This window comes from Uranotaenia lowii, chromosome 1 (assembly GCF_029784155.1).
Source record: "Uranotaenia lowii strain MFRU-FL chromosome 1, ASM2978415v1, whole genome shotgun sequence".
NCBI lineage: Eukaryota > Metazoa > Arthropoda > Insecta > Diptera > Culicidae > Uranotaenia > Uranotaenia lowii.
In genome coordinates, this window is record NC_073691.1 from 204032219 (window position 1) to 204058090 (window position 25872).

Genomic DNA, 25872 nt, shown 5'->3' on the forward strand with positions numbered 1-25872 from the left:
TAGGGATTCAGTTACCGTTAGAGGACAGCGAATAGTTTTTGTTACTAATTCTTTAAAAAAATAAAAATCTAAATAAATTATGTTTTTAGAAAACATTTCAAAATCATTCAAGCTCATTGGAAATGTTCTAAGCTAATAGGTAGGTGACTTCATTTGCTCGAGTGGTCGCGTTTGCCACAATCAGCGTTTCAAGACAAACACAGCTGTTGTTTAGGCTGATTTGACGCGACAAAGCTTTCTGAATTGTGTATCCTCTGCTCAAGACTGCGAGCGCGTCGTAGATAAATATTTTCTCTAATGTTGTAAATAGGTTGGTCCAGACTTGAGCAGCCGAAAGAAAAGAATTGACATTTCTCATTCTTGAAAAATTCTCAGTTTTCTTAGTTAATTGAACATAAAGGATGAATCATCCTAAAGGATGAAAATCTCGGAAAAATGAAATAGGATATTCTTTTAGTTCTAAGAAAACTTTTGTTACTCACCGATCAAAACCTGCTCCAAACGATCCACCAGCTTGAAGGCATTGTGCTGTAATCCAATACGTGCGCTCCTTTTGGCCGCTTCGTTATTAAAACCGCAGTACCGAATCCGATCGCTTCGTTAGACGGAAACCGAACGTTGGATAATTATTTCACTCAACATTGAACTTGGCCTCGATGACATTCTGCTATTCGCGCGATAAGCTCCATCATTAATCAATTAGTTAACTGCAATCGGATGTCTATTTCATATCTACCTATATCATAAGTGCTCGCTCACACCTTCCCCGACCTGAAGGAGGTTTGTGGGAAAAATACCGAATCGAGGAACTTTCTCACAAATAACAGCACTGCTGAACTTTTGTCGTTATTCTTTTTGATTCACTTTTGTGTGTTTCAATTCAAAAACTTGCCTTCCAACCGCTCGCATCAAACGTGTTGTTTGTAAACACATGCTCCAGCTAAAACCTATGGAAGCCAGCGATAAAATTGTTCGAGATCATACGTCATCGTTTCGACTGCTGCAATGAACTCGCGCGTTCCGCGATATCCGAACCGAACCCGTTTCATTGCGTGCGGAATGTGATCGCGGAGCTGTTTGCTGGTTCAAGTTGATGACTTTCCAAAATTCTCTTATCGCGCTCGGTTTCTTGGGATCGTCACTTCAAGTTTGAAGTTATTTACTCATAATGCAGATTAGAAAGACACGTGTCCACCATCGCCAGAATGTACCAACAATCTTTTCAAAGTCCGAACAGCTACTAACCCACTCGCGATCGTTTTGCTGGAGTGCTTCTCGATTGTTTTTTTTTTTAGAAGGGTGATTCTCAGCCTTAGTTTCGTCGTTAGGTAGGAAACTGCAATATTTAACTTATTGTTGATAAAACAGCGTATGGGCTCGATACAAAAATAACTTGGCATTGAAGGTAAAAACCCACTACTTCCGTTAATTTTACTTTCGCATACGTGTTTTGAAAAGTCGTGCGCCACAATCGATTGCAATGTCACATTATAACATATTTCAGCATCTTTACACTTTCCGCTGAAGTCAGAGACCAGAACTTCACCAAACTATATGACTCGCTTATTTAGACGACGTGAAATCGTTTACATTTGTAGATCTGTGGGAGTATTGATCATACTCAAAACCGACCTTCACATGTTGCAATACTTCGTCATATATTAAATCCAGAATTTCTTCATCACTTTGTAATTGTGCTATTGATAATTTTTGAGAATCTAGATAGTTCAGTTAAAACTCCTCCGTTTTCTATTTGATGCATTTGCTGGTCACTTAGTAATTCCGATTTTGCTCAGGTCCACAACCTTTGATTCAAACAGTTAAAAAAATACAAATGTACCTTCATAGAGCTTTGTTCTTTCAAAAACAACAAACACAAAACCAATTTTGTTACATTTCTCGAAACAGAGACACTCATTTTATTTTAGTAGATAAGTTGTTCATGTAATGTGCTATCTCTAACACAGTACCCGCCCACTACTAAATTCTAATTGAGTTTGATTTTCTATTTCTTTTCTGTCGATTTTGTCCTACAAAATAGTGCACTCGCAACAGTTAATTTCATTGCTCGAAACGTCAGCAGAACTTACCGAGGTGGTATAATTTTTTTTAATTACACGAAAACAGCAGTAAGTAGTACTAACGAAAATGGTCATTTTTCCTTCTCTTCAGATAAGTTATCGGTGCCTTTTGTTTAATGTAAGGGTACCCCCAGTATGCATTCCGTGTTTCGTTTCGCGAATAAAATTAGTTTCCACATTATTCTGGTTGAACTGTTAAATATTAGTGAATTGTAAAATGTACGCTTTTTATATGACCTTACAAACTACAATGTATTTTATTTTTACTTGCGTTAAGGTAAAATAATTGCTGGAAGCTGAGTTTGAAGGGTTTAGGGATTTGTGTTACTTGATGATGAATCTCTTGTTATACTCATGTTACGCCTCCACTGTCTAATTATTAATCGGTTAAAAGGTTGCTCAGTTGTTGAACTTGTTCAACTGTGGCTTTTTGGCCCCGGCAAACAGCTCGATGTAACGGGTGCCCATTCGCTCTCGGTGTTTCTTCATGGCCTTCATTGCTTCCTCCATGGTGTCGAAGTAGGCATCGCCCTCACCCGAAGGTCGGCCCCTGGAGTCGAACGTAATGTTGGCCTTTACCGGTCTCAGGGGCATGAAGAAATCGTAGATGTCCTGATCGTCACAACTGAACGGCATTCCTCGAAGGTGAACGCAGAACAAATCTTGCTCGCCACTACTGTAGAAGTCGTTGCTGCTATAGTTGTTGCCGCCACCGCCCCCAGATCCACCGGTCGAATAGTTGTTGCCACCTCCTCCGCTCGAATAGCTGTTACCCCCGCCGGAATTTCCCCCGAAGTTGCTGCTGTAGCTATTTCCGCTCAGCTGACCACTCCCTGTGCGGTATCCACGATCGGAATCGTAATTGCTACCTCCACCGGAATTGCCGGTGCTGTAGTTGTTGCCACCAAACCCACCGGTACTGTAGCCACTTCCCGAGTTCGGGCTACGTGCAGATCCGTAATTGGTGTTTCCACCACGCTCTGAGAGAAGAAGATAAAATACCACAATTATTCACCCGTTTTAAAACCTTCACCATTTAGTTGATAAAGCGTTTCCAATTAAGGACTGCGAGGACCATCTGAGTTGTAAAGCTGATTAGCGCAAGTCGCTATGCGGAGTGATTTTTAAAGATCTAAACATACGCGACAAAAAATCCGACTTTTCGATTCGACAACTGCTAAAAAGCAATGAGACCACAGACAGAACAAGCAAGCTTCACTTTTCAAATGGGCGTCTCATTCCCTTTTCGATTTGTTCGAACTTTCGCTCTCTATAAATCTCGCTTCTTATATCATTGTCTTAGGCGATTTATTACGAGGCAACTTTCGTTGCAATCAGCCACTTACTCAACTGATCCTGCAGCAAATTCATGAAGTCAATGTTGCCGCTATTGTTGGACCCACCGGAAGAGTAATTGTTACCGCCTCCGCCGCCGAATTTGTTTCCATTATTCATGTTGCTGCCACCAAAGCTGCCTCCGCTGCTGAAGCCATTGTCGCTGCGGTTGTTCCAGCCACCACCGCCGGAGCCACCGTCCGAATAGTCATCTGAAATCGGGAAAAAAAAACTCATTCATTTGATGAACAACAACAGACAAGGTATAAACGCCGAAATCGTTCTTACCTCCACCACGACCATATCCCTGGCCAGGCGGGTAGCGATTACCTTGATTGCCGCCACCACCAAATCCGCCACCGTTGCCATTTCCGCTGTTGAAGCCACCACCACCGCCGCCATTGTTGCCACGTCCGTAAGGAGTCGGTCGGGTCTGACGCTTCTTGGAAGTGTGCATCTCACGTAGACTGCTCGGGAACAGCTCGATGTATCTGAGTGTTGTGGTCAGAGGGTTGTGGTTTAAAGTGGAAAAACAGAGAAAAATGGTATTAATTGTTGTTTGCATTGAAATGTTTTTTTTTACTAATCACTTCAAATGGTAGTAGACCTTCATTTTTCCAGAACTATTCCGAGTATTCAAACAAATTGTATGCTCTTTGTAAGTAATTATGGATGCCGTATAAATCGGTGATTGGCTGTTCAATAACAATCAACTGATTAAGAACTATTTTGGAAATTTTTGAGAAAGCTTGACGAGGGCTGATACAACTGTACTGCAAACCAACAAAGATTCAATACAAAATAAAAAGTCGATTATCAAGTCGATTTTTTTCGATCTGTGGATGAAAGTACAAAACTAATCTAAATATGTAAACTATTTCAAATCTTTAAATATGCTGTTTCCTTAGCAAACGCCTAACTATTTTTAGGGTAGATTTTTGCAATTGAACTTAGCACGAAAATACACTAGAGCACCCATAATTACGATTAAAAGTGTATATTATTAGCAGAGAAACATCAATCAGAAAATTAGAAAAAAAACCTAATTTTAACACTGGAAAATTCAAACATGATGATCATATGAAATTCCACTGACGTTTAGTTCCAACCAACATCTTGAATTCTATTTGAACCATATGAAAGAACTAGGAAACCATACTATAGTTGAAATAAAGAATCCATTTCCGCAATTGATTTTCCCGTCGCTAGTTTTCCCTGCCGCGAATATCAAGCGGCCCCTTCCAGATCGGAGCTCACAAAAATGTAACAACTCAATATTCTCCGTAAGAAAGAAACTTTCAACGATTATTGGCAAAAATCTTTCGACCAAAAATTGATTCAAATCTACTTCACTTTTCCACACTTGAACATTTTCTTATACAAAATCCTGCTGAAGTTTATTTTTAGAAAGGAAACGAAATACATGGTAGTACTTTGTTTTACAGTAATTATATATGTATAAATAAAAATAAATAAAAAAAAACTTTCAATGAAGAAACCACCCACCTGTTCCCAATCTTCTCTTTGTGTTTGTTCATGGCCTGTTCGGCATCGGCCACGGATGCAAACTCTACAATCGCCTCCCCAGACGCCCGTCCCAGATGATCCTCTAGCAAAACAATCCCATTAAGGCCATTCTTTATCGTCAACCCTGCGTTTTGTTTGATATTTTGTTAAAGTAAGGTAAGGTAACAATAAAACGATTTTAGATTAAAAAACATTAGAAATTCTTTTCGGTTGTTTCGAGGGAATTTTCGCTGCCGCCCAAACGTTTCGTTTCGTTCCGTTCAATCCCACGTGCTCTAATTTGCTGACACCACCAACCGAAACTGATCGCGACCACCATTAGGAGATTTCAGTCAGAAACCCGACCGAGAGCACGCTCCTATCCCCGAGATCGACGATACCCATTTAACTGTTTGGATTTCGTTGGAAGTGCCGAATCTAGAGGAACCGAAACGTGTGCAGCATGAAACCCCTTTATGGCCGCCCAGCTGCACGCCCCTACCGAGAGCGCTGGTTTTAACATAGCTGATTTCCTAGGAACGAGACCCAAAAGTGTGTACTTGTTTTGGTTTATTACAAACGAATGGTTTAGAAAGAACAGAGGGAGACAAAGGTAATGAAAGTTACTTAAGAAAGGTTTATAATCTACTAGAGAATTGTGTCAGTGCTTATTACCGTTTTGTTCATAGGTACATTCTGGACAAACCGTCGAGACAAGTCTAAGCTTTTCAAAAGTGAGATAGGCTAGATTTTTTTTTGAAGTCAAATAATGAATTACTAACTAGTATAAAACAAATTCGGAATAGAACGTTTAACCACTGAGTGCTAGTTGAAAATTTTCTATAAGCGAAGTCATGGAATTTAATCGGGAAAACAAAATTTTATATTTCTAATTTAAAAAAAATTGAAAAATTTAATTTAAAAAAAATTGTTTTCAATAACTTCTAAATTCGAAACAGCACTTATTGTGGGAGGAACAAACCGGAAAAACGAAACAACAAAAGAAATTCCCACTTTAAAAAAAACTAATAATAGAGACGAATGTTTTAAGATTCTTCCATCTATTCCATGTACCAATGAACTCAACCATAAAAAGGGATTTAGGTTTTCCATACAATTTCAAAGAGATTAAGGGTCACCCAGCACCAAGCGATGGTGGCCTAAGCATAGCCAAAACTCCCCCGATCGTTCTTTTGTCTATAACATGTCAGCTTTAGCGTATTCTCGCCCGTTTTTTCTCACCCAGGAAATCGTCCACATTTGCCCCAGCTTCCGGAGAAAGACACCTCTTGCTAGAGGGAGCCCCACGTGCCCACCGGCCTACCCATACTTACCGTCAAAGAACTGTTTGATATCGTCTTTCTGGCAGGACCAGGGCAGCCCGCGCAGCTTGATCACCGGACCACTGTACTCGTCATTCTCACCGGAATTGACGGCGCTCTCGTAGTTCTGTTCCGTCGCGGTGAACACCTCGATGTAACGATGCCCCAAGGAAGCCTTGTTTAAATCCAGCGCCTTGATCTGGTCGTCCAGCGTTGGCAGCCGAATATAGGCATCGCCCGTCTGACGCTTGGTCAGCCCATTGACGGAGATGTGGATGTGGTCCACATTAACGCCGCCAAGGAAATTTTCGATCTGCGACTCGGACACATCCCAGGGCAGACCACGCAAACGGACATAGAAGTATCCGCTTCCGCTATCGTTTGCGTCTCCGAGATCGCCACCGGCGTTGTTGTCGAACGACATGTTTTCCTCTTTGATTCTGGGAAGAGAATTGGTGAGAAGATGATTAGCATTTATTAAAAACTCACGAAAACAAAAAAAAAATCAAGTTTTTTTATTCGAAAAGGATGACGGAAGCATAACATAATTCGCGAAGAAAAACATTTTTCTCACCCCCTCGCAGTTTTATTTTGATTTTGGTTTTCCGTTTTTTTTATCTGTCAAAAACTGTGACATCGAAAGGAAGACGAGGAGAGCAACGCCATCTCCGCCAGAAGTGGCAGAAAATGGGATGGAGAAAAATGCCACTCGAGCTTGATCGGACGCCATCTTGGCAAATTTTAAATGTTACCTGAGAAAATTTTTACTTTTCTTAAATTTACTAAATATGCGAAAATTAACAACACTTTTTTAGTGTAAAATTCGTCAACTAATCTGTTCCTACCAAAATCAGGCAAAGTTAAGCTAAAACTGTCGCGCAAAATGGTCGGCTAACGGTACCGGCCCAGGACTTACCTTTCACGAACAAAAACCGGAACCAGAAGGGTAAATCACCAAATCTTTAGCGTTGCGAAGCCCTTTTGAGCTGGCTAGCAAATAAACTTCAAATTTAAGGCAACACTACAGAAATTGCAAGCACCAAACTCTCACAAGTTTGTTCCTGGTAAACCGTAATCCGAGAAGATCAGACCGGATGAACCAACGCGAGCAACGAACGTGAGTAGAATGAAACACCGCGCATCAAGAAACGGATCGAAAATCGGTCAAAAGAAAACGTGAGGACACCGGCGTCAATATCAACTGTGGTAGTTTTGCGTTTTTCTTTGTACCTACACGGTAAACTACCTAGAACACAATTTGGGATGTTTTGGCCACAACAACAGGGTGGTTCTTTTAAAGAATAAGGCATTTCCCCACTTGTCAAGCGAACAGCTGATTTCTCATGTTTACATTTTCTCGGCATATCGTGGTAGGGTAAACATAACAACAACATTACGCATGTTCTATGACCAGATAGTAACGAAATTAAATTGGCAATTCAATTGTAGTGATTTTGCAAGTGCTCCTTGATGAAAAGAATATAAATTCTTTATTTAATCAATTGTAAATTCATATCAAGTTAAGACATGAAGGTATGTAAATGATTTTAATTGAAAAGGTTTTTAAAAGAAAGCATTGAACAGTGCTTATCATCAAAGATCAAAATGGCGACCAGTTGGTGTTTACATTTTTCAAAACAAAAACAAAAAGTTTCCCTACCACAATCTGTCTCAGGAAATACTCTATTTCGGTTTTCTGTGCGAGTTTTTATTAAAGAGTGAACTGTTATAGAGCTTATTGAGATGAATTTTTAGATTACTTTTCTAAACAGAATATTCCACAACTAGATTGATTATAAATTGGCAAATTGTTTTTCTACAAAATGTAAGGACTTCGTTCATTGAGGGCGTGTTCGTAAATTGATTTTTTCTATCGAAGTGATTTTTTTCTATCGATACTGGCGTTCTTAAATTAAACAAACTGTATACATATATGCAAAAGCATTGGAAGGTGATTTGACATCAACCCCCTGGCAACTTGACGTTTCCCATACAAATCGCGTGTGCCAGTTTTTTCTGGTTCTCTGGTTCTGTCAAATCGAAAATCAAGCGACTTAACATGTCGGAAGGACGCATATTGAAATATATTCTCTTTCAATTGATTCAACAAATGAGAAAATGATTCGAATTTAAAAATTTTTAACTCAGCTATGTAAAAACGATCTGTTTTCAAAAGTTAAGTCGATGCAAACGACTCACAGACGTAAATCATTGTGTCATTTATTAGGTCTAAAACTTCTGGACTGATCAAAATAATCCACTGATAATCGGATCGGATAATCGGCAGTTTTTCGGAACAAGTATCCCTTCCACCGAAACTATTGTGGACAATCGTACACAATAAATGTAAAACAAAACATTACCACAACAATCATCAAGTGATTTTCATAAACTGTGATACATATGAAAATTTTATAATGGCAAAACTTTCACATTATAGCAGAACATTTCTTGTTTTATGGAAAAACTGTTTCTATACAATAAATGAATAGGTAGATTATTGAATGTGTATAATAATTTCGGTTGAATCTTTTCTTCATTCATTCGAAAGTTATGAATTTGCCTGATTCGCACCACATTTGATGGTGGGCCCTTTCCATACACATGGCTCGAAAAGTACGTAAACAAGCGGTACACATGCGACATCTGCGATTTTGAATCAAGCACACGAAACTCGCCAGAACTGTCAAGTTGCCAGGGGGTTGTTTGACATCTACAAAAAAAATGATGCATCACCCAAAAAATCAATTTACGAACACGCCATTCATTCTTGAATGTGCATAATTTTAACAAAATAAAATTAGGAGCATTATTGCGAAACTTATGATTATATCGAAAAGAAACGGAGAGAAATTTTCACTGATAAATTCACTTCGATTTGCATTTGATTTATGTTAAGGTTTATTTATGACACTTTACCGCCTTGTGGCATTCGTATCTAGAGAGTTTAGTTTTTACAGAAATTTGTAGACATTACACTTTTTAAAAAATTCTATAAGTGATTTTTCGTTTGATTCTTCATTTTTTTTAAGATTTCAAAAACAGTTCCCTCGATATTGAATTCCTCACAAGCTTCTTCGTATCCGCGACAGTCGGTCAATATGTGTTGCATTTGATGATTCTGTTATGCATTTAGGTAAAGATGGTAATATTATTTATAATTTTATTTATATCGAGATTTATATCGAGACTGCATAAATCGTTTGTTATCGGTTCACTGAACAGGCTACATGTAAAATCAACTGTGAGGGTCACGTTGTTTTGGTGCTCGCGAAACCGGGAGAATGGAAGACAGAGTAAAAAACATTGCTCTCGTAACAAATCCGTTCTGCGATCAATGCGAGGAACCACCCCGTAAATTAGTGTTAAAACTCGGTTAATTTTGCATTTTAAGCTTGATTAAAACCTGAAACATGGCTCAAAGTCGCTTGGAGAAGATAGGAACCATTGTCACCAGGTATTTGTTGTTTGTTTCATTGATTTAAATGGAGGTTTTAATGATGTTCTTTTTTTTTACAAGAACGGAAGGACTCCTTCGGGCCGGTGCTATGAAGTGGGATGAACGACCTTTATGGTACGATGTGGTTAAGGCATTTCCGCCAAAGGAAGAACCCCGCTTTGATCGTCCTGCCCCAAATCTTAAGGTTCGGCCAATTTTCTACGCCGAGGACAAAATCAGGGCGTGAGTAAAAAAATGTTGAAAAAAAGAATCAGTGCATGTTCTTACAAAATTGTATCTTTTTAGTAAATACTACAAGCAAAGTTCAGCCCAGTATATGGTTAATATGGCAGACACGAAAACCAAAACACCCAGCCAACATTTCGTAGAAATCTATCAAAAGCTGGGCACCCAGGGCGCACTGGATGAGGAAAGAGTTTTCGAAACCGCCCACGAGTTGCTAAGCGAAAGGTTGAAGGAACTAAAACTTGAACGTGTAGCTGTGGGAAAAACGCCGGCACCCAAAGCCTCATCTAGCTCGCCCGTTATCTCATCTACTGATCCTGTAGAAAAGGGAAAATTAGTTGATATGCAGGATATTTTCAAAGATTGATTTCTGAGGAAATAAAACTTATGAATTAGTTATGTTGGAAGTAATCGTCTTGTTCTGATTTGAGAAAATAATCAGTAAGGCTGCCGATGCGTTCCACTGTATTTGCCAAAAAGAAGTAAGTTGATTTATAATTGTTGGTACTAATTGAGTATCAATGTCGATTATCGATTACATTTGTTTTCTATCGGCTGTTTAAAGGTTGATATCGCACTTCTTCGGATGTTGCCCAGAAGTAGCGAATTGTATTTTTCTCGTTTTCCGCTTTGATATTGAAACGCTTTCAAGGTTACTCATATGATAAGAAATGTTTGATAACCATCGATCGCGTTGTTTTAAGTGCTTCTCTAAGCAGCCGGATATTAAATAGAATACCGGGTTTGAAATGTTTTTTGAAAAAAACTGAACTAAATTTTATATTCAAACTCTTCATTTTTCAACTTATACTGTTATTTTTAGGTAATTTTGAATAAGTATTTCAATAAAGGCAAGACAATATCAGCTTTAGAGGCCGTTACGAAATGTAACGGTGGGTGAGAAAACTTTTTGTTTAGAATTGCTTATTTTCCGGCTCAAGTGAAAAGTATATTGGTAAAGTATGAAGGTTGTTTTTCTCAGCGATGAGTCGTGAGTCTGAGCCCAGACGAAGCTATGTCGGTGTTCGTAGCTCGAACACATTTATGCAGCGTGTTTGTGTGCACGTTGCACGTTCCGTGTGATTCACGCGTAACGATATGCTCTGAACTGCGCAATGCGCGGCTTTTGTTGGTCAAATTGGCGAGAAACACCGATCAGAGATTCTGGTTCCGATATTATCTCTCACCACGGATATGCGGAAAAGGGAACATCTTGTTGCCGTTTGTCGATGTTATTGGCAGCCGGAAAGAGAAGCGACTTGCTCAAACAAACGAACCATCTCGAGTAGTGGTTGTTATTCGCTCGCATCGAGGCCTCTGGGAACCTGTTTGGGAACGCAAACGACATACGACTGGCAGACTGGTGGCAGCTGTCAAAAATCGGTCGCCAAAAACTTAGTCCGTCTAACTATAACCGTGGTTTCCGCGCCGCATAGGGGTTTGGTCCTTTGCATTCGATATGGTGAACACAAAATAGGCCAAGGACCTGATTTGCGAATTTGAAGAGTTCGGTGTAGGTCCAGGTTTGATCACTTTTCGCCGTGGAACTAAACCCCATAAAAAAGTGACGTGATAAAGCTCAAACGAGGAGCTGTGGAGTGCGAACGTCGATAATAATAATTGATTAACAGGCCCCGGGTGCTTACAGTGAGTGGAATTGTGGTGTGATGTAATCGTGGTTTTTGTTTGGCACTTGGCTAGACCTTAAACCGTATATCACTATCAGCATTACTTAAAAAGCCCCTGATATCAAGCTTCTTTCCGCCCCAAATTATCGGATTTTATCATGATAAAATAACCATTCAAAAGCTTGAGCTGTCGTTTTATAGGTAAATATACACATACAACCCATCGTATCACGTTGCACCTATCGTCAATGTAAAGATATGCGTTTCGGAACAAGAAGTATTTTGCTGAATGAAAAAATATATCCGCGCATGCCTGACCTCGTGCCATCCGTTTGCCCATCCCTGGCGCCACAAACCCATCGAATCGGAAACGGCAAAAAGTCAAAACCCACAACAATATGTCGATGAAGGGGAGCTGTTTTTGGACATGCCACTGTTTTGTTAAAGCGGAGCTCTTCTTGGTTCAAACGTGTACGCAAATATAGAGCGAACTTTGAATAATTTTGAGCATTAATCAATTATGAGGGAAGCGTGTTAATGTTATTGTTCAAGGTCGATTTGAAACGCGGTGACAGAGAATGCAACCTGCGAAATTCTGTGCTAAAAGCGATCTTTTGGTGTTTTTCGTCGTGAAATTTAATCCCTAAGTATAAAATTGTCTGAGCTATACAAAACAATCGCTTTCCTTTTCTGAATCCTACACATTTTTTCTTATTTTTTTAAATTTATATTCACTTTAATTGGGTAGAAAAAACCTCTCGAATTATATTTTAAGTTCAATATATTGTCTAATTAAAGGGTTAAACACAGCCTCTGTTATGTGTTCTCGAAATTTCGAAATTCTCGAAAAGGCGTTTTATCAGTAACCTGAAATAAGCAAAAAAGCTGCTTTAATTTTAAATGATAAACGTAATAGGTAATCTAAGAAAAAAACGCAATTTCGATAAAAATTGGGTCACTACAAAAGATAATTTTTCTTGCAAATTCTACACTGAAGTCTACGGCTAAAGACAAAAATGACAAAAATAAACGAAAAATAATGAAAAAAAATGACAAAAATAAAAAAGAAACTCAAAAATCACAAAAATGTAAAAAATCACTAAAATGCCAAAAATCTAAAGAACGAAAAGAATGACAAAAATGAAAAAAAAACAAAAAATGACAAAGAGACAAAAAAATAACAAAAATGACAAACAACAACAATGGCAAAGAGACAAAAATTACAAAATACAACAATTACAAAAATGCCAAAAAATGACAAAAATGACAAAACTGTCTAAAAAAACAAAAGTGACACAAATGACAAAATTGACAAAAATGACAAAAATTGCAAATCTGATAAAAATGACAAAAGTGACTTAAAATGACAAAAATGACAAAAATTACAAATCTGACAAAAATGATAAAAGTGACTTAAAATGACAAAAAGGACAAAAATGGCAACAATGACAAAAATGATAAAAATTACAAAAATGACCAGAATTTCAAAAACGACAAAAACAAATATGACTACAAAAATAAAGAAAAATGACAAAAATTATAAAAATTATAAAAATGACAAAAATTACTTAAACGACGAAAATTTAAAAAATTCAAAAAAAAAATAAAAAAATTTTAAAAAAATAACAAAAATGACAAAAACAACAAAAATGAAAAAAATCACAAAAATCACAAAACTGATAAAATTGAAAAAAAATGACAAAATGGACGGGGGAAAAATGGCAAAAATGACAAAAATGACAAAAATTACCAAAATTACAAAGATAATAAAAATTACAAAAGGTACAAAAGTTTAAAAAATGATAAACCTGTCAAAAATGGCAAAAATGACAAAAATAACAAAAATGGCAAAAATTACAAAAATGGCAAAAGTGACAAACGTGACAAAAATTACCCAAATTAAAAAAATTATGAAAATTACAAAAGGTACAAAAATGACAAACATGTCAAAAATGTCAATAATGACAAAAATGACAAAAATGACAAAAATGACAAAAATGACAAAAATGACAACAATGACAAAAATGAAAAAATTTGACTAAAATGACAAAAACGACAAAAGTGACAAAAATGACAAAAATTACAAAAATTACAAAAAATACAAAAATTACAAAAATGACAAAAATAACTAAATAACAAAAATGACAAAAATGACAAAAATAACTAAATAACAAAAATGACAGAAATGACAAAAATGACAAAAATGACAAAAATGACAAAAATGACAAAAATGACAAAAATGACAAAAATGACAAAAATGACAAAAATGACAAGAATGACAAAAATGACAAAAATGACAAAAATGACAAAAATGACAAAAATGACAAAAGTGACAAAAATGACAAAAATGAAAAAAATGACAAAAATGATCAAAATGACAAAAATGTCAAAAATGACTAAAATGACAAAAATGACAAAAATAACAAAAATGACAAAAATGAAAAAAATTTAAAAAAATTACAAAAATGGCAAAACGACAAAAAAGACGAAAATGAATAAAATGACAAAAATTACAGAAATGACAAAAATGACTAAAATGACAAAAATGGCAACAATGACAACAATGGCAAAAATGACAAAAAATATGATAGAAATTACAAAATTTACAACAATGAAAAACATTACTAAAATGGCAGAAATGACAAAAATGACCAAAATTAAAAAAAAAAAAAATGACAAAAATGACAAAAATCACATTTATTTCTAAACTGATAAAAATGTTAAAAATCACAAAAAATCTAAAAATGACTAAAATGGCATAAATGCCAAAAGTGACAAAAAAGAAAAATTTGACAAAAAATGACAAAAATGACAAAAATGAAAAAAATGACAAAAATGATCAAAATGACAAAAATAACAAAAATGACAAAAATGACAAAAATGACAAAACTGACAAAAATGACAAAAATGACAAAACTGACAAAAATGACAAAAATGACAAAAATGACAAAAATGACAAAAATGACAGAAATGACAAAAATGACAAAACTGACAAAAATGACAAAAATTACAAAAATGACCAGATTTACAAAAATTACAAAAATGTCCAAAATGTAAAAGAAATGTCAAAAATGACAAAAATTAGAAAAATGACAAGAATTACAAAATTTACAAAAATTACAAAAATTTCAAAAATTGCAAAAATAACAAAAATAACAAAAATTACAAAATTTACAAAAATGACAAAAATTACAAAAATTACAAAATTTACAAAAATCAAAAAAATTACAAAAATTTCAATAATTACAAAAATTACAAAAATGACAAAAATTACAAAAATTACAAAAATTACAAAAATTACAAAAATGGCAAAAATTATTTCAATGGCAACAAACATATCAATGACAAAAATGAAGATAAAAAACTTCATAAAAAGAAAAGGCTGCATCTTCATCTCGTAACGCGTAGGACCTATACACAATAAACACCTTCGTGAATCGTGAGCTTTTCACAGGTGACGATGAAACAGGTGGTGACAAGTGAACTGAAGTTAGTGAGTACTGAGAAGAAGACGTTCCTCCGATGAACGGCGACGACGGACGTCGACGAAGATGACCGCACAGCACACGCGATGATGAGTGTATTTGTGGGTGGCGTCGTCGTCGTCGTCATGTCGTTTAGCGAGCGGTCATTCTCTGACTGACTGGTGGCCGAACTCGACGCCCGAATGATTGCTTGCAGCAGTTAGTCGGTTAAAATAAGGTAGCTACTACCGATTTAGTATGAGTACGGCGTTGAACCCACTTGGACGCGAATCGTGACGACGGACGCAATACTGATACGCCTCAAGCGTTGTGGTGCGTATGACTTCGATTCGATTCGATTCGGTTGTTGGTTGGTCGGGAAATCCCAATAATGGTATTTAGAGCTGCTCCTGTCTGTTCCCGGGTGTGAATCGTGTTAGGGGGATTGGTGCGGAAAATCCGGTCAGCCGCGCCGGTCTGGGTGGGTGTTGTGGCATCTGTGAGGACACATTGAGGAGGTGCGTGATTTTTGACCGTGTAGCGTGACTGTTTGGTTCATGTACACCGAGAGCGGTGCTGCCCCTGAGGGAAATCAGCTGTGAGTAGTGCTGCTGGCTGGGATTTTCGTGTTCTGAATCGTGCAGAATCTTTGTTTTATTAGATTCTGGCTGGCTGGGTGTCTGCGGCGGAACGGCGCTCAGCATTGTGGCCATAGGTCGTCATCATCGACCGAGTGATTTTTGTTGTTGTTGCTCTCTGTCCATCATTTGTTCATGCTGATATCTATACCTATACCCAGCTTTCAGTGCTACCACGCCAAGTGTATTCCGCCTTGCGTTCGGCCGAAACGGACTGCGGCTACCGGTGCGCACGGTGGCCGGAGGTGGTTGATATCCGTGACAATTTGTGACATTGCCGCGAGAGGCCGCTAAACAGCTCAGCAAAGTCGCGGTCCCGTATTAGAAGCTATTGCTCCTCGCGCCGTACCTTCTTCCTTCAGTCAGTCGTCGTATCATCATCACAAAGGCAAATTACTTCTAGTTGAGACGGAGATTGAAATCGATTTGGTGTGGCGACTGGCCATTTGTGTCGTTTGTGAATAGCGTAAGACGGTGTTCTGCGACAACGACCGACGACGACAGCTTAACTAAATAAGTTGCGGTGGATTATCATTCTGTAGGGGAGATGTGCGGTCTGAAGAGAGTGTAGTGCAAAATTATTGATCCGTTTTGTTTTAGTTTTTGTTAACGAAAAGAAGAAACCGTATCGACCGCGTTCCGTAGTGACCGTGTGCTGAGGCCATGGCCAATTAAAGGTTATGTTTTTTTTTTCATTCCTCCTCCAGCAAAGTGCATTTCAAGTTGAACGCTTCGAAACCTACGAAACGCATCAACAACAACGCAACCCTAACTGATGGTCGATTGATGCGTAAGTAGTCAAGCAGCAGCGTGAGAACCTAGTGAAAAAATCGTACCCTTCAAAGAACAACAACAACTCCAACAAACCTCGCTGAGTGTGATGCGAATCGAGTGAGGTGGAAAAGTGGAAACATAATTTCATAATCGTTAGCAGTCTACATTGGCTAAGTGGAAGAAGCGAGCATAATCGCGACACAATAAAAACTGCTGCCATGTAACGCGTGTGGCGACTCGAAGTGTTGTATTGATTTTAGGACACACGAAAAAGTGCTAAAAAACAAAATACAAAAGTGAAGAAACCCTTTTTAAACGCCAGCAGAAGTCAAAAGGTGAAGCTGGACCAAAAAAAAAATCAAAACCCATGAAAGGTAAGTTTTCCAAACAAACAAAAACAAAAACAAAGCCCGTTAACGAAACGAAGGAATTTCATTTCGGACCATCATTCGTGGGAGTTGTTTATTTTTCGGTCGGTATTTCACATTAAGATGGAAATCTCCGCTGCCGGCGTCAGTCTCGGTGTGTTTTCTTAGGGAGGGTTCTTCGCCAAAGACACGCCAGACCAAACCGACCTCGCGCTGTGCCGCGCCGCCTCTTCTGTTTGCAAATTTATCGATTTTTGTTCCTTGCTTCCGTTCTTCGGGATGGCGAAACGCGGCGGAGACGGCAATGCAGTTTTACGATGTTTGTACCATGCCTACTGAGAGTAAGCAAACAGCTAAACACCTGCAGGTTTGTCGTTTTTTTAGATTGCGCCCGAGCTATCTTTAGTTGTTATGCGATGAGTAATAATTTTAAACACTTTAGGTACAGTAGAGTGCCCCAAATGACATGACTTTTGAAAAAGTTCTGCGATGAAGGCTAAAATTGATCCTAGGCCCATAGTACAAGATCCCATGCCAATTTGGGCCAGATCGGGTCACGGGAAGGAATCGCTCAACGAACCTGAAGTTTGTATGGGATTTTGTTCGGGAGAATCATGAAAACCAGTTGTTTATAATCTTGAAACTAAGCTTCTGTGGAATTTCAGTGACAAAAAATGGGGCTTTTGAGGGTTACTTTTTCCTAATAGATATGATGAACCAAATATTTAAAAAAATCTAATACTTAAACCAACTACAACCAAATATTTAAAAAAAATGCAACGATTTTTCAATCTAACTCAACCAAAATGGTTCAAATTATGTCATTATTTTACCAAGTGACATGCATTTCGAATTAAGTGTTTCGGTCGAGCCGGTCGATCATTTTGACGCCTCATTAACATTGATGAATACCATCCTTAAAAATGATAGCCCATTATTGAAGCTTAATAACTTTTTTATCTTGACTCTAATCGAATTGCGGTCTTCGGATGAAATATTTTCCATAGTTTAAGCTTTAAGCAAACCTACAGTAGGGGAGATGAGGGCATAACGAGCACCCGAGGCATAATGAGAACTACGCTTTTCTACGAAAGTGCGTATTTTCTTAAATACATTTTCATGAGGATTTGTTTCGTACTTCCTATAGTATTAGATTTTCACAAAAAAAGGAATCTCCTTATCATCTTTACAGAGATATTTAAAAAAAACTAGCTTGGTTCTCAAGTTACGAAAATATTATAATTATTGAGCACCACGAAATAAGCTCTTATGATCTTAAAATAACCTTGATCTATAATGTACGCACTGCAACATGATGTGCACATTGTTTCTCAATTTTTACTATCAAAAAATTTTTGATTTTTCACTTTTATCAATTTTAAAACACGTTTTTACTTAAATTTGTTGACTAGGGGCATATAGAGCACCATATTATCGAGGCATAATGAGCATTTTCTGCCGTAGAGTCTAGCAGCGAATTAAAATTGATTTATAGCGCCACACCTTGACTAGTTTTCATCCGACGATTTAGCCTATTGGTAAGGTGTCGGAGAGGTAATCAAAAGACTAGAGTTAGATTTCTGTTCGAAGGGATTTTTTTCCATTCACAATTCATGATCGATTTTTTTATTGTTACATTATACGGCTAGTAGCATCATCCTCCGAACAAAGCACTTAATGTATGAGCGTGCGTGAATTGTTTGTATTCTACAAACAGACCTAGATTATTTTGTTATTGCTTTGTTTGATGAATCTACGACTCACCTGACTTCATCGAATTGAATTCGCTGCTAGGTTCCCCGGCAAAAACGCACATCTTGCTCTGATTAATGGTGCTCATACTGCCTCAGGGGGGGTTCTCATTATGCCTCCACAGTGGCTGGTTTTCAGCTTTTGGCAAAATTTTTTAAAATGCATTTTTTAACGTTTTCATCTAGTTTTTCACGTTTCAGCCCGTTAGGGAATAGGCTTTTCAAGTGTCTGAACACGAAACAATAATGTAACCACCATATTATAGCTATTTTCTATGGTTAAATAACCGTTTTCCTTAAGGTGGCCATTATGCCCCCATCTCCCCTATGCAAAAAAAGTATATCCACCCCCAGCGAAAACCTAGATTTATTACAAAAAAAACCCTACGGAAAATTAAAACACAGTTAATTGTGGTTCAGTTTATTATTGTTTATGTTAAAACAAAGTAAATTCATTATTTCAGAAGAAGTTCTTGAAATACGCTTTGAGAAACCTTAGGTGGCAAGCAGAAATGCTGGAGTATCGAGTCTTGTGCATGCTGGTAGGTTTGGACACGCTGGAAACCCGAAGAAAATCGATCGACGCACTGTTTCTAAAGACTTAATCTGTGGAAGATATATTACCACACGTCCAGAGGGGACGGAGTCTAAGCCCTCGGATCCCTGGTCGTTCCTCTGGGGATCAGTGAGGGTGGGTACACATGACCTTCTTTTGTTGGCTAGCTCGATCTTGATCTCGCGAAGGACTTCAAGGTCGGCTTTGTGCCTACTTTTTGCTCCCAAGACTCGGATGTGATTCGTGTTTTAAAAAATACAATTTGCTTCGATTTAGATTTGTAGTTTATTTGGTGTTATAATAACTGTGTTTTTTTTTTATTAGTTGTTAACCCAGGTGGTAAATCCATTTTACGGATTGCATTCCAAGGCACGGCGAGCCACCGCGTCCCCCCAGTTTGCTACTCTGGGTCCATGGGTGCAATTGGACGACTCATGATACAATGCTAAGGAACACTGTACCCCCTACGCCATAAAGTCCACCTGGGGCCACTGACCTTTGTTCCCACCTCGAACTGTTTGACACACTTTGCTTCAATAGTGGGAGGTCATTTCGCGCTAGTGCGCTCCAAGGCAATACTCGTTTCCGAACCCTCTGATAGCATAGCCTCATTCTAACACAACTCGATGCGCGACCCCTCCTCTGACGAGTTAGGACCCGACATCTCATCGTGTGAATGAGGTCCCCACGTAGCGCAACTACTAACTTTGTGAATCCAGTCCAAGATCCAGAAACACAAAGTGAGTTGTCGACGGCACTTTCTCTGTTCAAACACGTGGGTAGGGGGGGTAAGCCCCCTAGGCCACGTGTAGGACTCAGACTCCTCCGAACTCACAAATAGTGTTGACTTAAGTCACCACTCAGCGCAACTACCCGATCTTCAAGTCGGGCGCTTGACCACCCGAAGCGCAGATCGGGCTATAGAACGCCCTCATCAGGTCACACTCGCGGTTCGGGCGCATCAATTCCCGAAACGCGTGTCGAACCCTGACACCTCCGGCAGAATGTGCCTCTCGGACACTGACGTGTAAACACGTCCCTAAGTGATCGGCCCACCATTGGCCACCACTTTGCGCATCTACTCATTTTGCGAGACGGGTCTATACCCACCGAAGCGCAAAACAAGTTGGCGATTGCTCTCCCTCCGGTCGCATCCGCATATCAGGGTCATGACCCCCCGACAGCGTGTTGGACCATCACACTCACACCCAAGTACTGGTACCAAAGTACCCGGGTGCACCACTTCTTCCGCGCGGGTTTGGCGGGACCCGTCGACGGCCTCTAGTGGGTTTGGTGTAGTTCTCTTGGCCGTACATCTGCAATACGCCGGACTTGCAGACACGTTTCCACTCTGCACCACGGGGAGGTGGAACTACGTCGCAGAGCAACGTAATAACTGTGTGGAGTGTTAGATGTGTATGTGTGTCTGGTATGTATGTAGCGATACGCTCACCGTTTTTGTGCAGGCCTGCGGCGTCGGGATGGGCTTCTGGGGTGGCGGGACTGGCGATCTCCTGCGGGCTTCTTGGCGAATGTTTGGCGGATGATTTGTGGTGGCTTGTGGTTGGCTGATTTCCAATAGAGCCCTCAGAATTTGATTAGCCAATCAAGTGTGCGTTGGCGGGAATCTGGCCGATATTAAGGCAACAACCAAGCAGAATAATCTTCCGGGATGGATTTTGGTGGCTGATGAGAAGGCCGAATGGCTGGCGATGATTCACGATTCAGGGGTCTTGGTGGGAGTTAGCGACCCTGGTTGTCGACACCGCTGAGCGAGGTGTCTCACCACGTGCCACTAGGATTGATAATGAGGCTATTTGGCCCGGACCTCTTTAGCGAACACGGGTGAGTCACAGGCTCCGGGACTGAATTTACGAAGTCCACGACCTGTATCTCGAAGATCGCGAATCGGGCTATTTCCTGGCCCAGAAACTAAAGTCGCACTTTGTAACCTTCTCACCGCCTAATGCTATGCAACACGCGTACTCGTGGTGTTCTTCTACGTGGCTACCACCCGAAAGAGAACATCGTGCAGTTTCCTCCTTCTGACAAGCCCTCCGTTTTTCCATTCATCCACTGAACTGGAATTCGGTATATTGTGTGATGTTATATTTGTGTGTGATGTTATACGTGTCATGTCTTAACCTAACCCTGTTACTTGGCCATTTTTATGAACTAATTTGAAATCAATTGCCTAACTTAAACACCCATCAAAATAAATAATTAAATTAAACAATTAACATTGAAAAAAGAAACAAAAACTAACATGCAACAAGAAAAATGTTACTAACGGTAACAGATATTACTCGCCGTATTTATTATCTTGTATATCTCCGTACGAAGGCCGCAGCAGTTTACGAAGCGTAAGGCCGTTTCAACTAGCTAATCGCATCCAGAATTACGCCAGAAACGAACCAATGTACCGAATGATGGCATTTTACAACACAAACGTCGATATTATTCAACTAAGCATGTCCAGAGAACAAATCAAAAGTAGAATTGTGCAGTTCTCTTTTACAAATTAACAATCACTGTAGTTATTAAGTGTCATTTATATTATAGAATAAGATAAATTGCTGAAGCCTAGGATCTAATCAATAAATCTAAAAACTAAAACAATTCATTCAAGTTCCAAATAAAAAACATTCTGTTGAATTTGAGATACGATGATTAAAAAAAAGATAAAAAATAACGCAAAAAAAGTTTATTCACCTCTCTGGCTCACATAGTTTTAGTACTTGTGTGACCTCCTTTGGCTTCAATAACTGCTTGACAACGTCGTGGCATCGATTCAACAAGCTAAGCAGTTGTTTCTGGGGTGGTTTTGTCCCATTCAATTGAGATTACCTGCCAAAATTGACCAGAGATTCTCGATCGGATTAAGGTCGGGAAACTGTGCTGGCCACTCCATAACCTTGATACGCTTTTCTTTGAACCAGTGCGAAACCAGCTTTGAGGTGTGTTTCGGTTCTCCGTCTTGTGGGAACGTATATCTGCGCCCCAACTTTAGCTTTTGTGCAGACCCTGGTAATTTCCGCTTCAAAATATCCAAATAAACCTCTTTGCTTATGAATCCATCGATGAATTCAAGTTCTCTAACGCCGGATGTAGCCATAGATCCTTAAACCATGACTTTACCTGCAAATGAAAATCAAAGTTATGCTCAGTTGGCTAAAAATCAATGTATGTTAAGTAACGCACCACCGCCATGCTTGACTGTAGTCCGCTAACACTCCTTTTTCAAAATTCCACCGGTTCGCCGCCATTTTCTTGTGATACCATCAGACCCAAATAGCATTACTTTCGACTTATCTGACCAAATCACCCTATTCTAGTCATCACTGGTCCATGAAATGTGGTCCAGGGTCCACTTCAATCTTTTTTTGATATTTTTTGCGAACAACCATGGATTCTTAAGCGCTACTCTGCCCTTATAAGACCTTTTTTATGAAGACGATTTCGCACGGATTGTGATGTCAGTTGAATGGAAAAATTCGCTTTCAATTTGTTTCGCAATTTTCGGAGCTGATAGTCCCCGGTCTAGCTCTGCCTTCTTCACGATAGCTCTGTCAATTCGGCCTGTAGTCTTCGCCCCGATCGCTTAGCTGGTGAGATAGAACCACGCTTTTTGTACACCTGAACAATCCTTGCAACCGTATTTTTATTAAGCAGGACAATATCGGCAATATTACGGTAGTTTTTGCCGGTTTTGTGATGTTCAATAATGCTGATGCGTATCCTGATTGGAATTTGTGCTTTTTTGGGCATTTTGCAACCAATTACCTACTTCAAATTTTGAACACGAAACCCGAAACGAAAACTTCAAGAGCGCTAAATGACAGCTTGACACAGTGTTTACATTCTAGAAAGCTGCAGGCTACACACTAAAACTTTTTAAAACACACTTAAATCGTAGTATTGTCATTGAAGTTGAAATCCGAAGTTTTCGCGCTGGTGATCGGCAACCTTGCCAACTAGCGACGTTGTGAAATATCATTACTGGCAACGCTTTTGTAAAGTAATAACCAGCGTGCCTATACAGCTACGGGTGGTTGCATATTGAGCAACAGTAGGCAAGGAGTACCAAAAGTTTCTCATTGGTGGGGGGTGGAGACGGAGCGCTTTTTGTTCGCCTACCATGCCTATGATTACGATTGCCTGTCACAAGATGGACGATTCCGTGTATTCACGCAGAGTAAACTTGAATTTTGGAACGAAATAAATCTGACTTTGATTCAAAACATTCATTTTTTTGAATCCAGCTCCTGTTTTCTTTGAATCAATGAATTATAGTTTTGATTGAAAAGAATAATTTTTGAAAAAAAGAATAAATTTTTTGAATTGAATAACTTTGGACTTTGATTCAAACAAATTCTTTGGTTCAAAAGAAATTTGTTCAATTGTATATTTCTTTAGAAACAAAGTAAATTTTCTTTCAACCGAAGAAAAATGTTTTAAACTGAAAAGAATAATTTTTTGAAACAAAAACTTCAAACATAGAAGATATTTTGCATTGACTTGCAAGAAGAACAGAAAACCGAAAAATCGAATAAAGTTCGGCCGCTCGTTTTAAAAATCAAACCAGTGAATCGGAGTAAGCTATAAATAAGGAGGATTCAGGATGCAAAATGGTAAGTGTAAGTTAATAAATACTGAATATTTAAGTAAACTCAAGATTTTCTAAAACGCTTGTATAGTTACAGGACCACGGCCGACGGATAGATTTCCAAGTCTCTCGAACATGGAGAAAGCTGCGCAAAGTAACACCTCCCCAAATCCCGCGGTCGTATTTTTTCGGCCCAATCTTCAACGGCAATCACCAGTCGGACCAGCCAGCAGCTGGAGTGGCTTTCGGAAGTTTATTGACCGGCCCACGAAGAATGCAAAACTTTGTCAACGATATCAAGGACCCTACTCGGTTATAGTGAACCAGTGTTTTATGTGTTTGTGAATAAAAAAGAATTTAAGAACTAAAATTGTATCTTTTTATTATTCAAACTCCTAATAGGAACTTCGAAACAACAGGGTAAAAATCTTCCATTTGGAATAAATGGAAAATGGTTCAATGAATAAATGCTTTTAAATCTATATCTAAATTACCTTTGAGCAAAGATAATAACTTTAAATCAAATGAAACTGGTTTTTGTATCAAAGCATTAATATTTTGAATCTAAGATTTTTCAAAAGAAAAAAATTTTGAAACAGAGGAAAATGCATTTGAACCAAAGGATTTTTTATTTATACCAAAACCAAAGGAAAAAATCCTTTGTTTTTGCGGAACTTTCCTTTGAAATAAAAAATCTTTGGTATAAGAACACACCCGAAGTTGTACACGTCCTGATAATAACTTGTCGCCAGTGAGTGTCGCCAGTAAATGTCGCCAGCGCTCATTGACGATAACTCCGGTTTGGGGATTCAGCGACAATATCCATTTGAAGGTGGATAAACTTTTTTTGCGTATTTTTAACCCTTTTTCATAATTTATCACATAAAACCCTGAGAAAAGATACATACGCCATATTTTCAATGGCAATCTAATAAATAAACATAAAACGATAAATTGTAGAGGAACATTCATGAAATCAACTTGATTTTTACCAGAAAAATATTACAATTGTAAATTTGTGAGTTGGTTAGCCTCTTGGTTAGCCAGCAAAGATCTAGCGTTCCAAATCATAATATTTAAACATCTATTTGGATCCATGAGGATACCGTAAAGTCATAATAATTTTGTTAGCATAATTAAAAGAAGATTGGAAAGCTCCAAACATTGTATTTTGCTTTCAACATAAGTTGCATCATTTCCATTAAATTTTGATGCAAAAATTGTAATTTTTCCTCAGTAATCTCACCCAAATCAACAAAATCGTTAGGATCAGAAAATAAAAGAGAAGAAAAGGAATTTCGGAAATTTTCCCAAGCCTTTGCATGAACGTTGAGACTTGGTTTTTTCCCATTTCCCATACCCGAAGCAGACAAGCCATTTTCAACCACCTTTGAGAACGTTAAACAACGAGTCTGTGGCGCTGAATCAGCACAGGTAACATTAAAATCACTTCGAGCATTACCAAGACGTGATTCCAATGCAGGCCGAGGCTGACCGCGGACAGACAGATTGTTTGCCGGCCTGACGTGTTAAGTCGAATAAGAGGAAGGAGGAGAAGAAACTTTTCTGACAACTTTGGGATTTTTCCTAGAAGCAATAATTTTTTCCCTAACGGGACAGTCTATGGAATTGGAGGAATGATTACCTGCGCAATTCGCACACTTGAAAAATTCTGTTTGTGAATTATCACCACCTAAAAAGGCATTTAGATTTTTCATGATCGAATGAGCCGCAAAGCATGCATCAGGCACTCATTCTACAATTTTTAGTGCCGTGACCAAAAGCTTGAAAACAACGACATTGAGTTATATTTTGAAGAATATTTGTTGAAGATTTTCGAAAAAGTTCAAATTTGACTCGACAATGAAACACATCCTTGACGGAAGTGACTTCCCCATGCTGGATTCGCGGTGAGCACCTGTTTCGCAGGATAATCGTCCGACATTCTCGCAACATGTCCTACCCAGCGTATCCGTCCAGCCTCCGCCACCTTCTGTTTCGCAGTAGAGACGCGCGAGCTCGAGGTTCATCTTTGGCCTCCATACTCCGTTCTCCGTTGGTTCTTGACACTCGTCGCTCGAATACTTCGAGCGTGTGAAGGTCCTCCTCGAGCAATATCCATGTCTCGTACCCGTCGACAAGACATGCAGAGCAAACT

At 38.8% G+C, this 25872-nt stretch overlaps 3 protein-coding genes across 19 annotated transcripts in view; 2 read left to right on the plus strand and 1 right to left on the minus strand.

Moving 5' to 3' along the window:
* The window catches only part of LOC129744513 (alpha-1,6-mannosyl-glycoprotein 2-beta-N-acetylglucosaminyltransferase), a 519113-nt gene that overhangs the window by 274351 nt on the left and 218890 nt on the right, over positions 1–25872 (plus strand). Inside the window, exons 1-2 of one of the 15 annotated variants that reach the window (XM_055737141.1) lie at positions 11262–11758; positions 16367–16807. The exons of 10 other annotated variants lie outside the window; for them this stretch is intronic. The gene's annotated coding sequence lies outside the window, so the exon portion shown is untranslated. Of the gene's footprint in view, positions 1–11261; positions 11759–15203; positions 15540–16366; positions 16808–25872 lie in introns of those variants that run through there. 4 more of the 15 variants (XM_055737156.1, XM_055737165.1, XM_055737133.1 and 1 more) reach the window with 4 other exon arrangements.
* On the minus strand, positions 1886–7374 carry LOC129744587 (heterogeneous nuclear ribonucleoprotein H3-like). 3 transcript variants are annotated; one of them, XM_055737213.1, is made up of 6 exons: positions 7161–7374; positions 6257–6684; positions 4923–5067; positions 3747–3907; positions 3428–3628; positions 1886–3061 (listed from the first exon to the last, which is right to left on the minus strand). In XM_055737213.1, the coding sequence occupies exons 2-6, from the start codon at positions 6666–6668 to the stop codon at positions 2481–2483; spliced, it is 1500 nt and encodes a 499-aa protein (XP_055593188.1). In that variant the 5' UTR covers positions 6669–6684; positions 7161–7374; the 3' UTR covers positions 1886–2480. The 3 variants fall into 3 exon arrangements, with proteins under 3 accessions (XP_055593188.1, XP_055593194.1, XP_055593181.1); XM_055737219.1 differs by having other exon boundaries at positions 3485–3628; positions 3705–3907; XM_055737206.1 differs by having other exon boundaries at positions 3705–3907.
* Positions 9511–10348, plus strand: LOC129744633 (28S ribosomal protein S23, mitochondrial-like). The gene is made up of 3 exons (XM_055737254.1): positions 9511–9701; positions 9765–9926; positions 9990–10348. Exons 1-3 carry the CDS (start codon positions 9658–9660, stop codon positions 10294–10296), a joined length of 513 nt encoding a protein of 170 aa, XP_055593229.1. The 5' UTR covers positions 9511–9657; the 3' UTR covers positions 10297–10348.

What these genes read in the sequence shown, in the direction of transcription:
- LOC129744587 (XM_055737206.1), bottom strand. Translation starts at nt 6,668, where the DNA reads ATGTCGTTCGACAACAACGCCGGTGGCGATCTCGGAGACGCAAACGAT. An exon ending in AAAGAGAAGATTGGGAACAG is followed by an intron (nt 3,908 to 4,922) that starts GTGGGTGGTTTC and finishes CACAACACTCAG; the next exon opens with ATACATCGAGCTGTTCCCGA. An exon ending in GGGATATGGTCGTGGTGGAG is followed by an intron (nt 3,629 to 3,704) that starts GTAAGAACGATT and finishes TCCCGATTTCAG; the next exon opens with ATGACTATTCGGACGGTGGC.
- LOC129744633 (XM_055737254.1), top strand. Translation starts at nt 9,658, where the DNA reads ATGGCTCAAAGTCGCTTGGAGAAGATAGGAACCATTGTCACCAG. An exon ending in ATAGGAACCATTGTCACCAG is followed by an intron (nt 9,702 to 9,764) that starts GTATTTGTTGTT and finishes TTTTTTTACAAG; the next exon opens with AACGGAAGGACTCCTTCGGG. An exon ending in GCCGAGGACAAAATCAGGGC is followed by an intron (nt 9,927 to 9,989) that starts GTGAGTAAAAAA and finishes GTATCTTTTTAG; the next exon opens with TAAATACTACAAGCAAAGTT.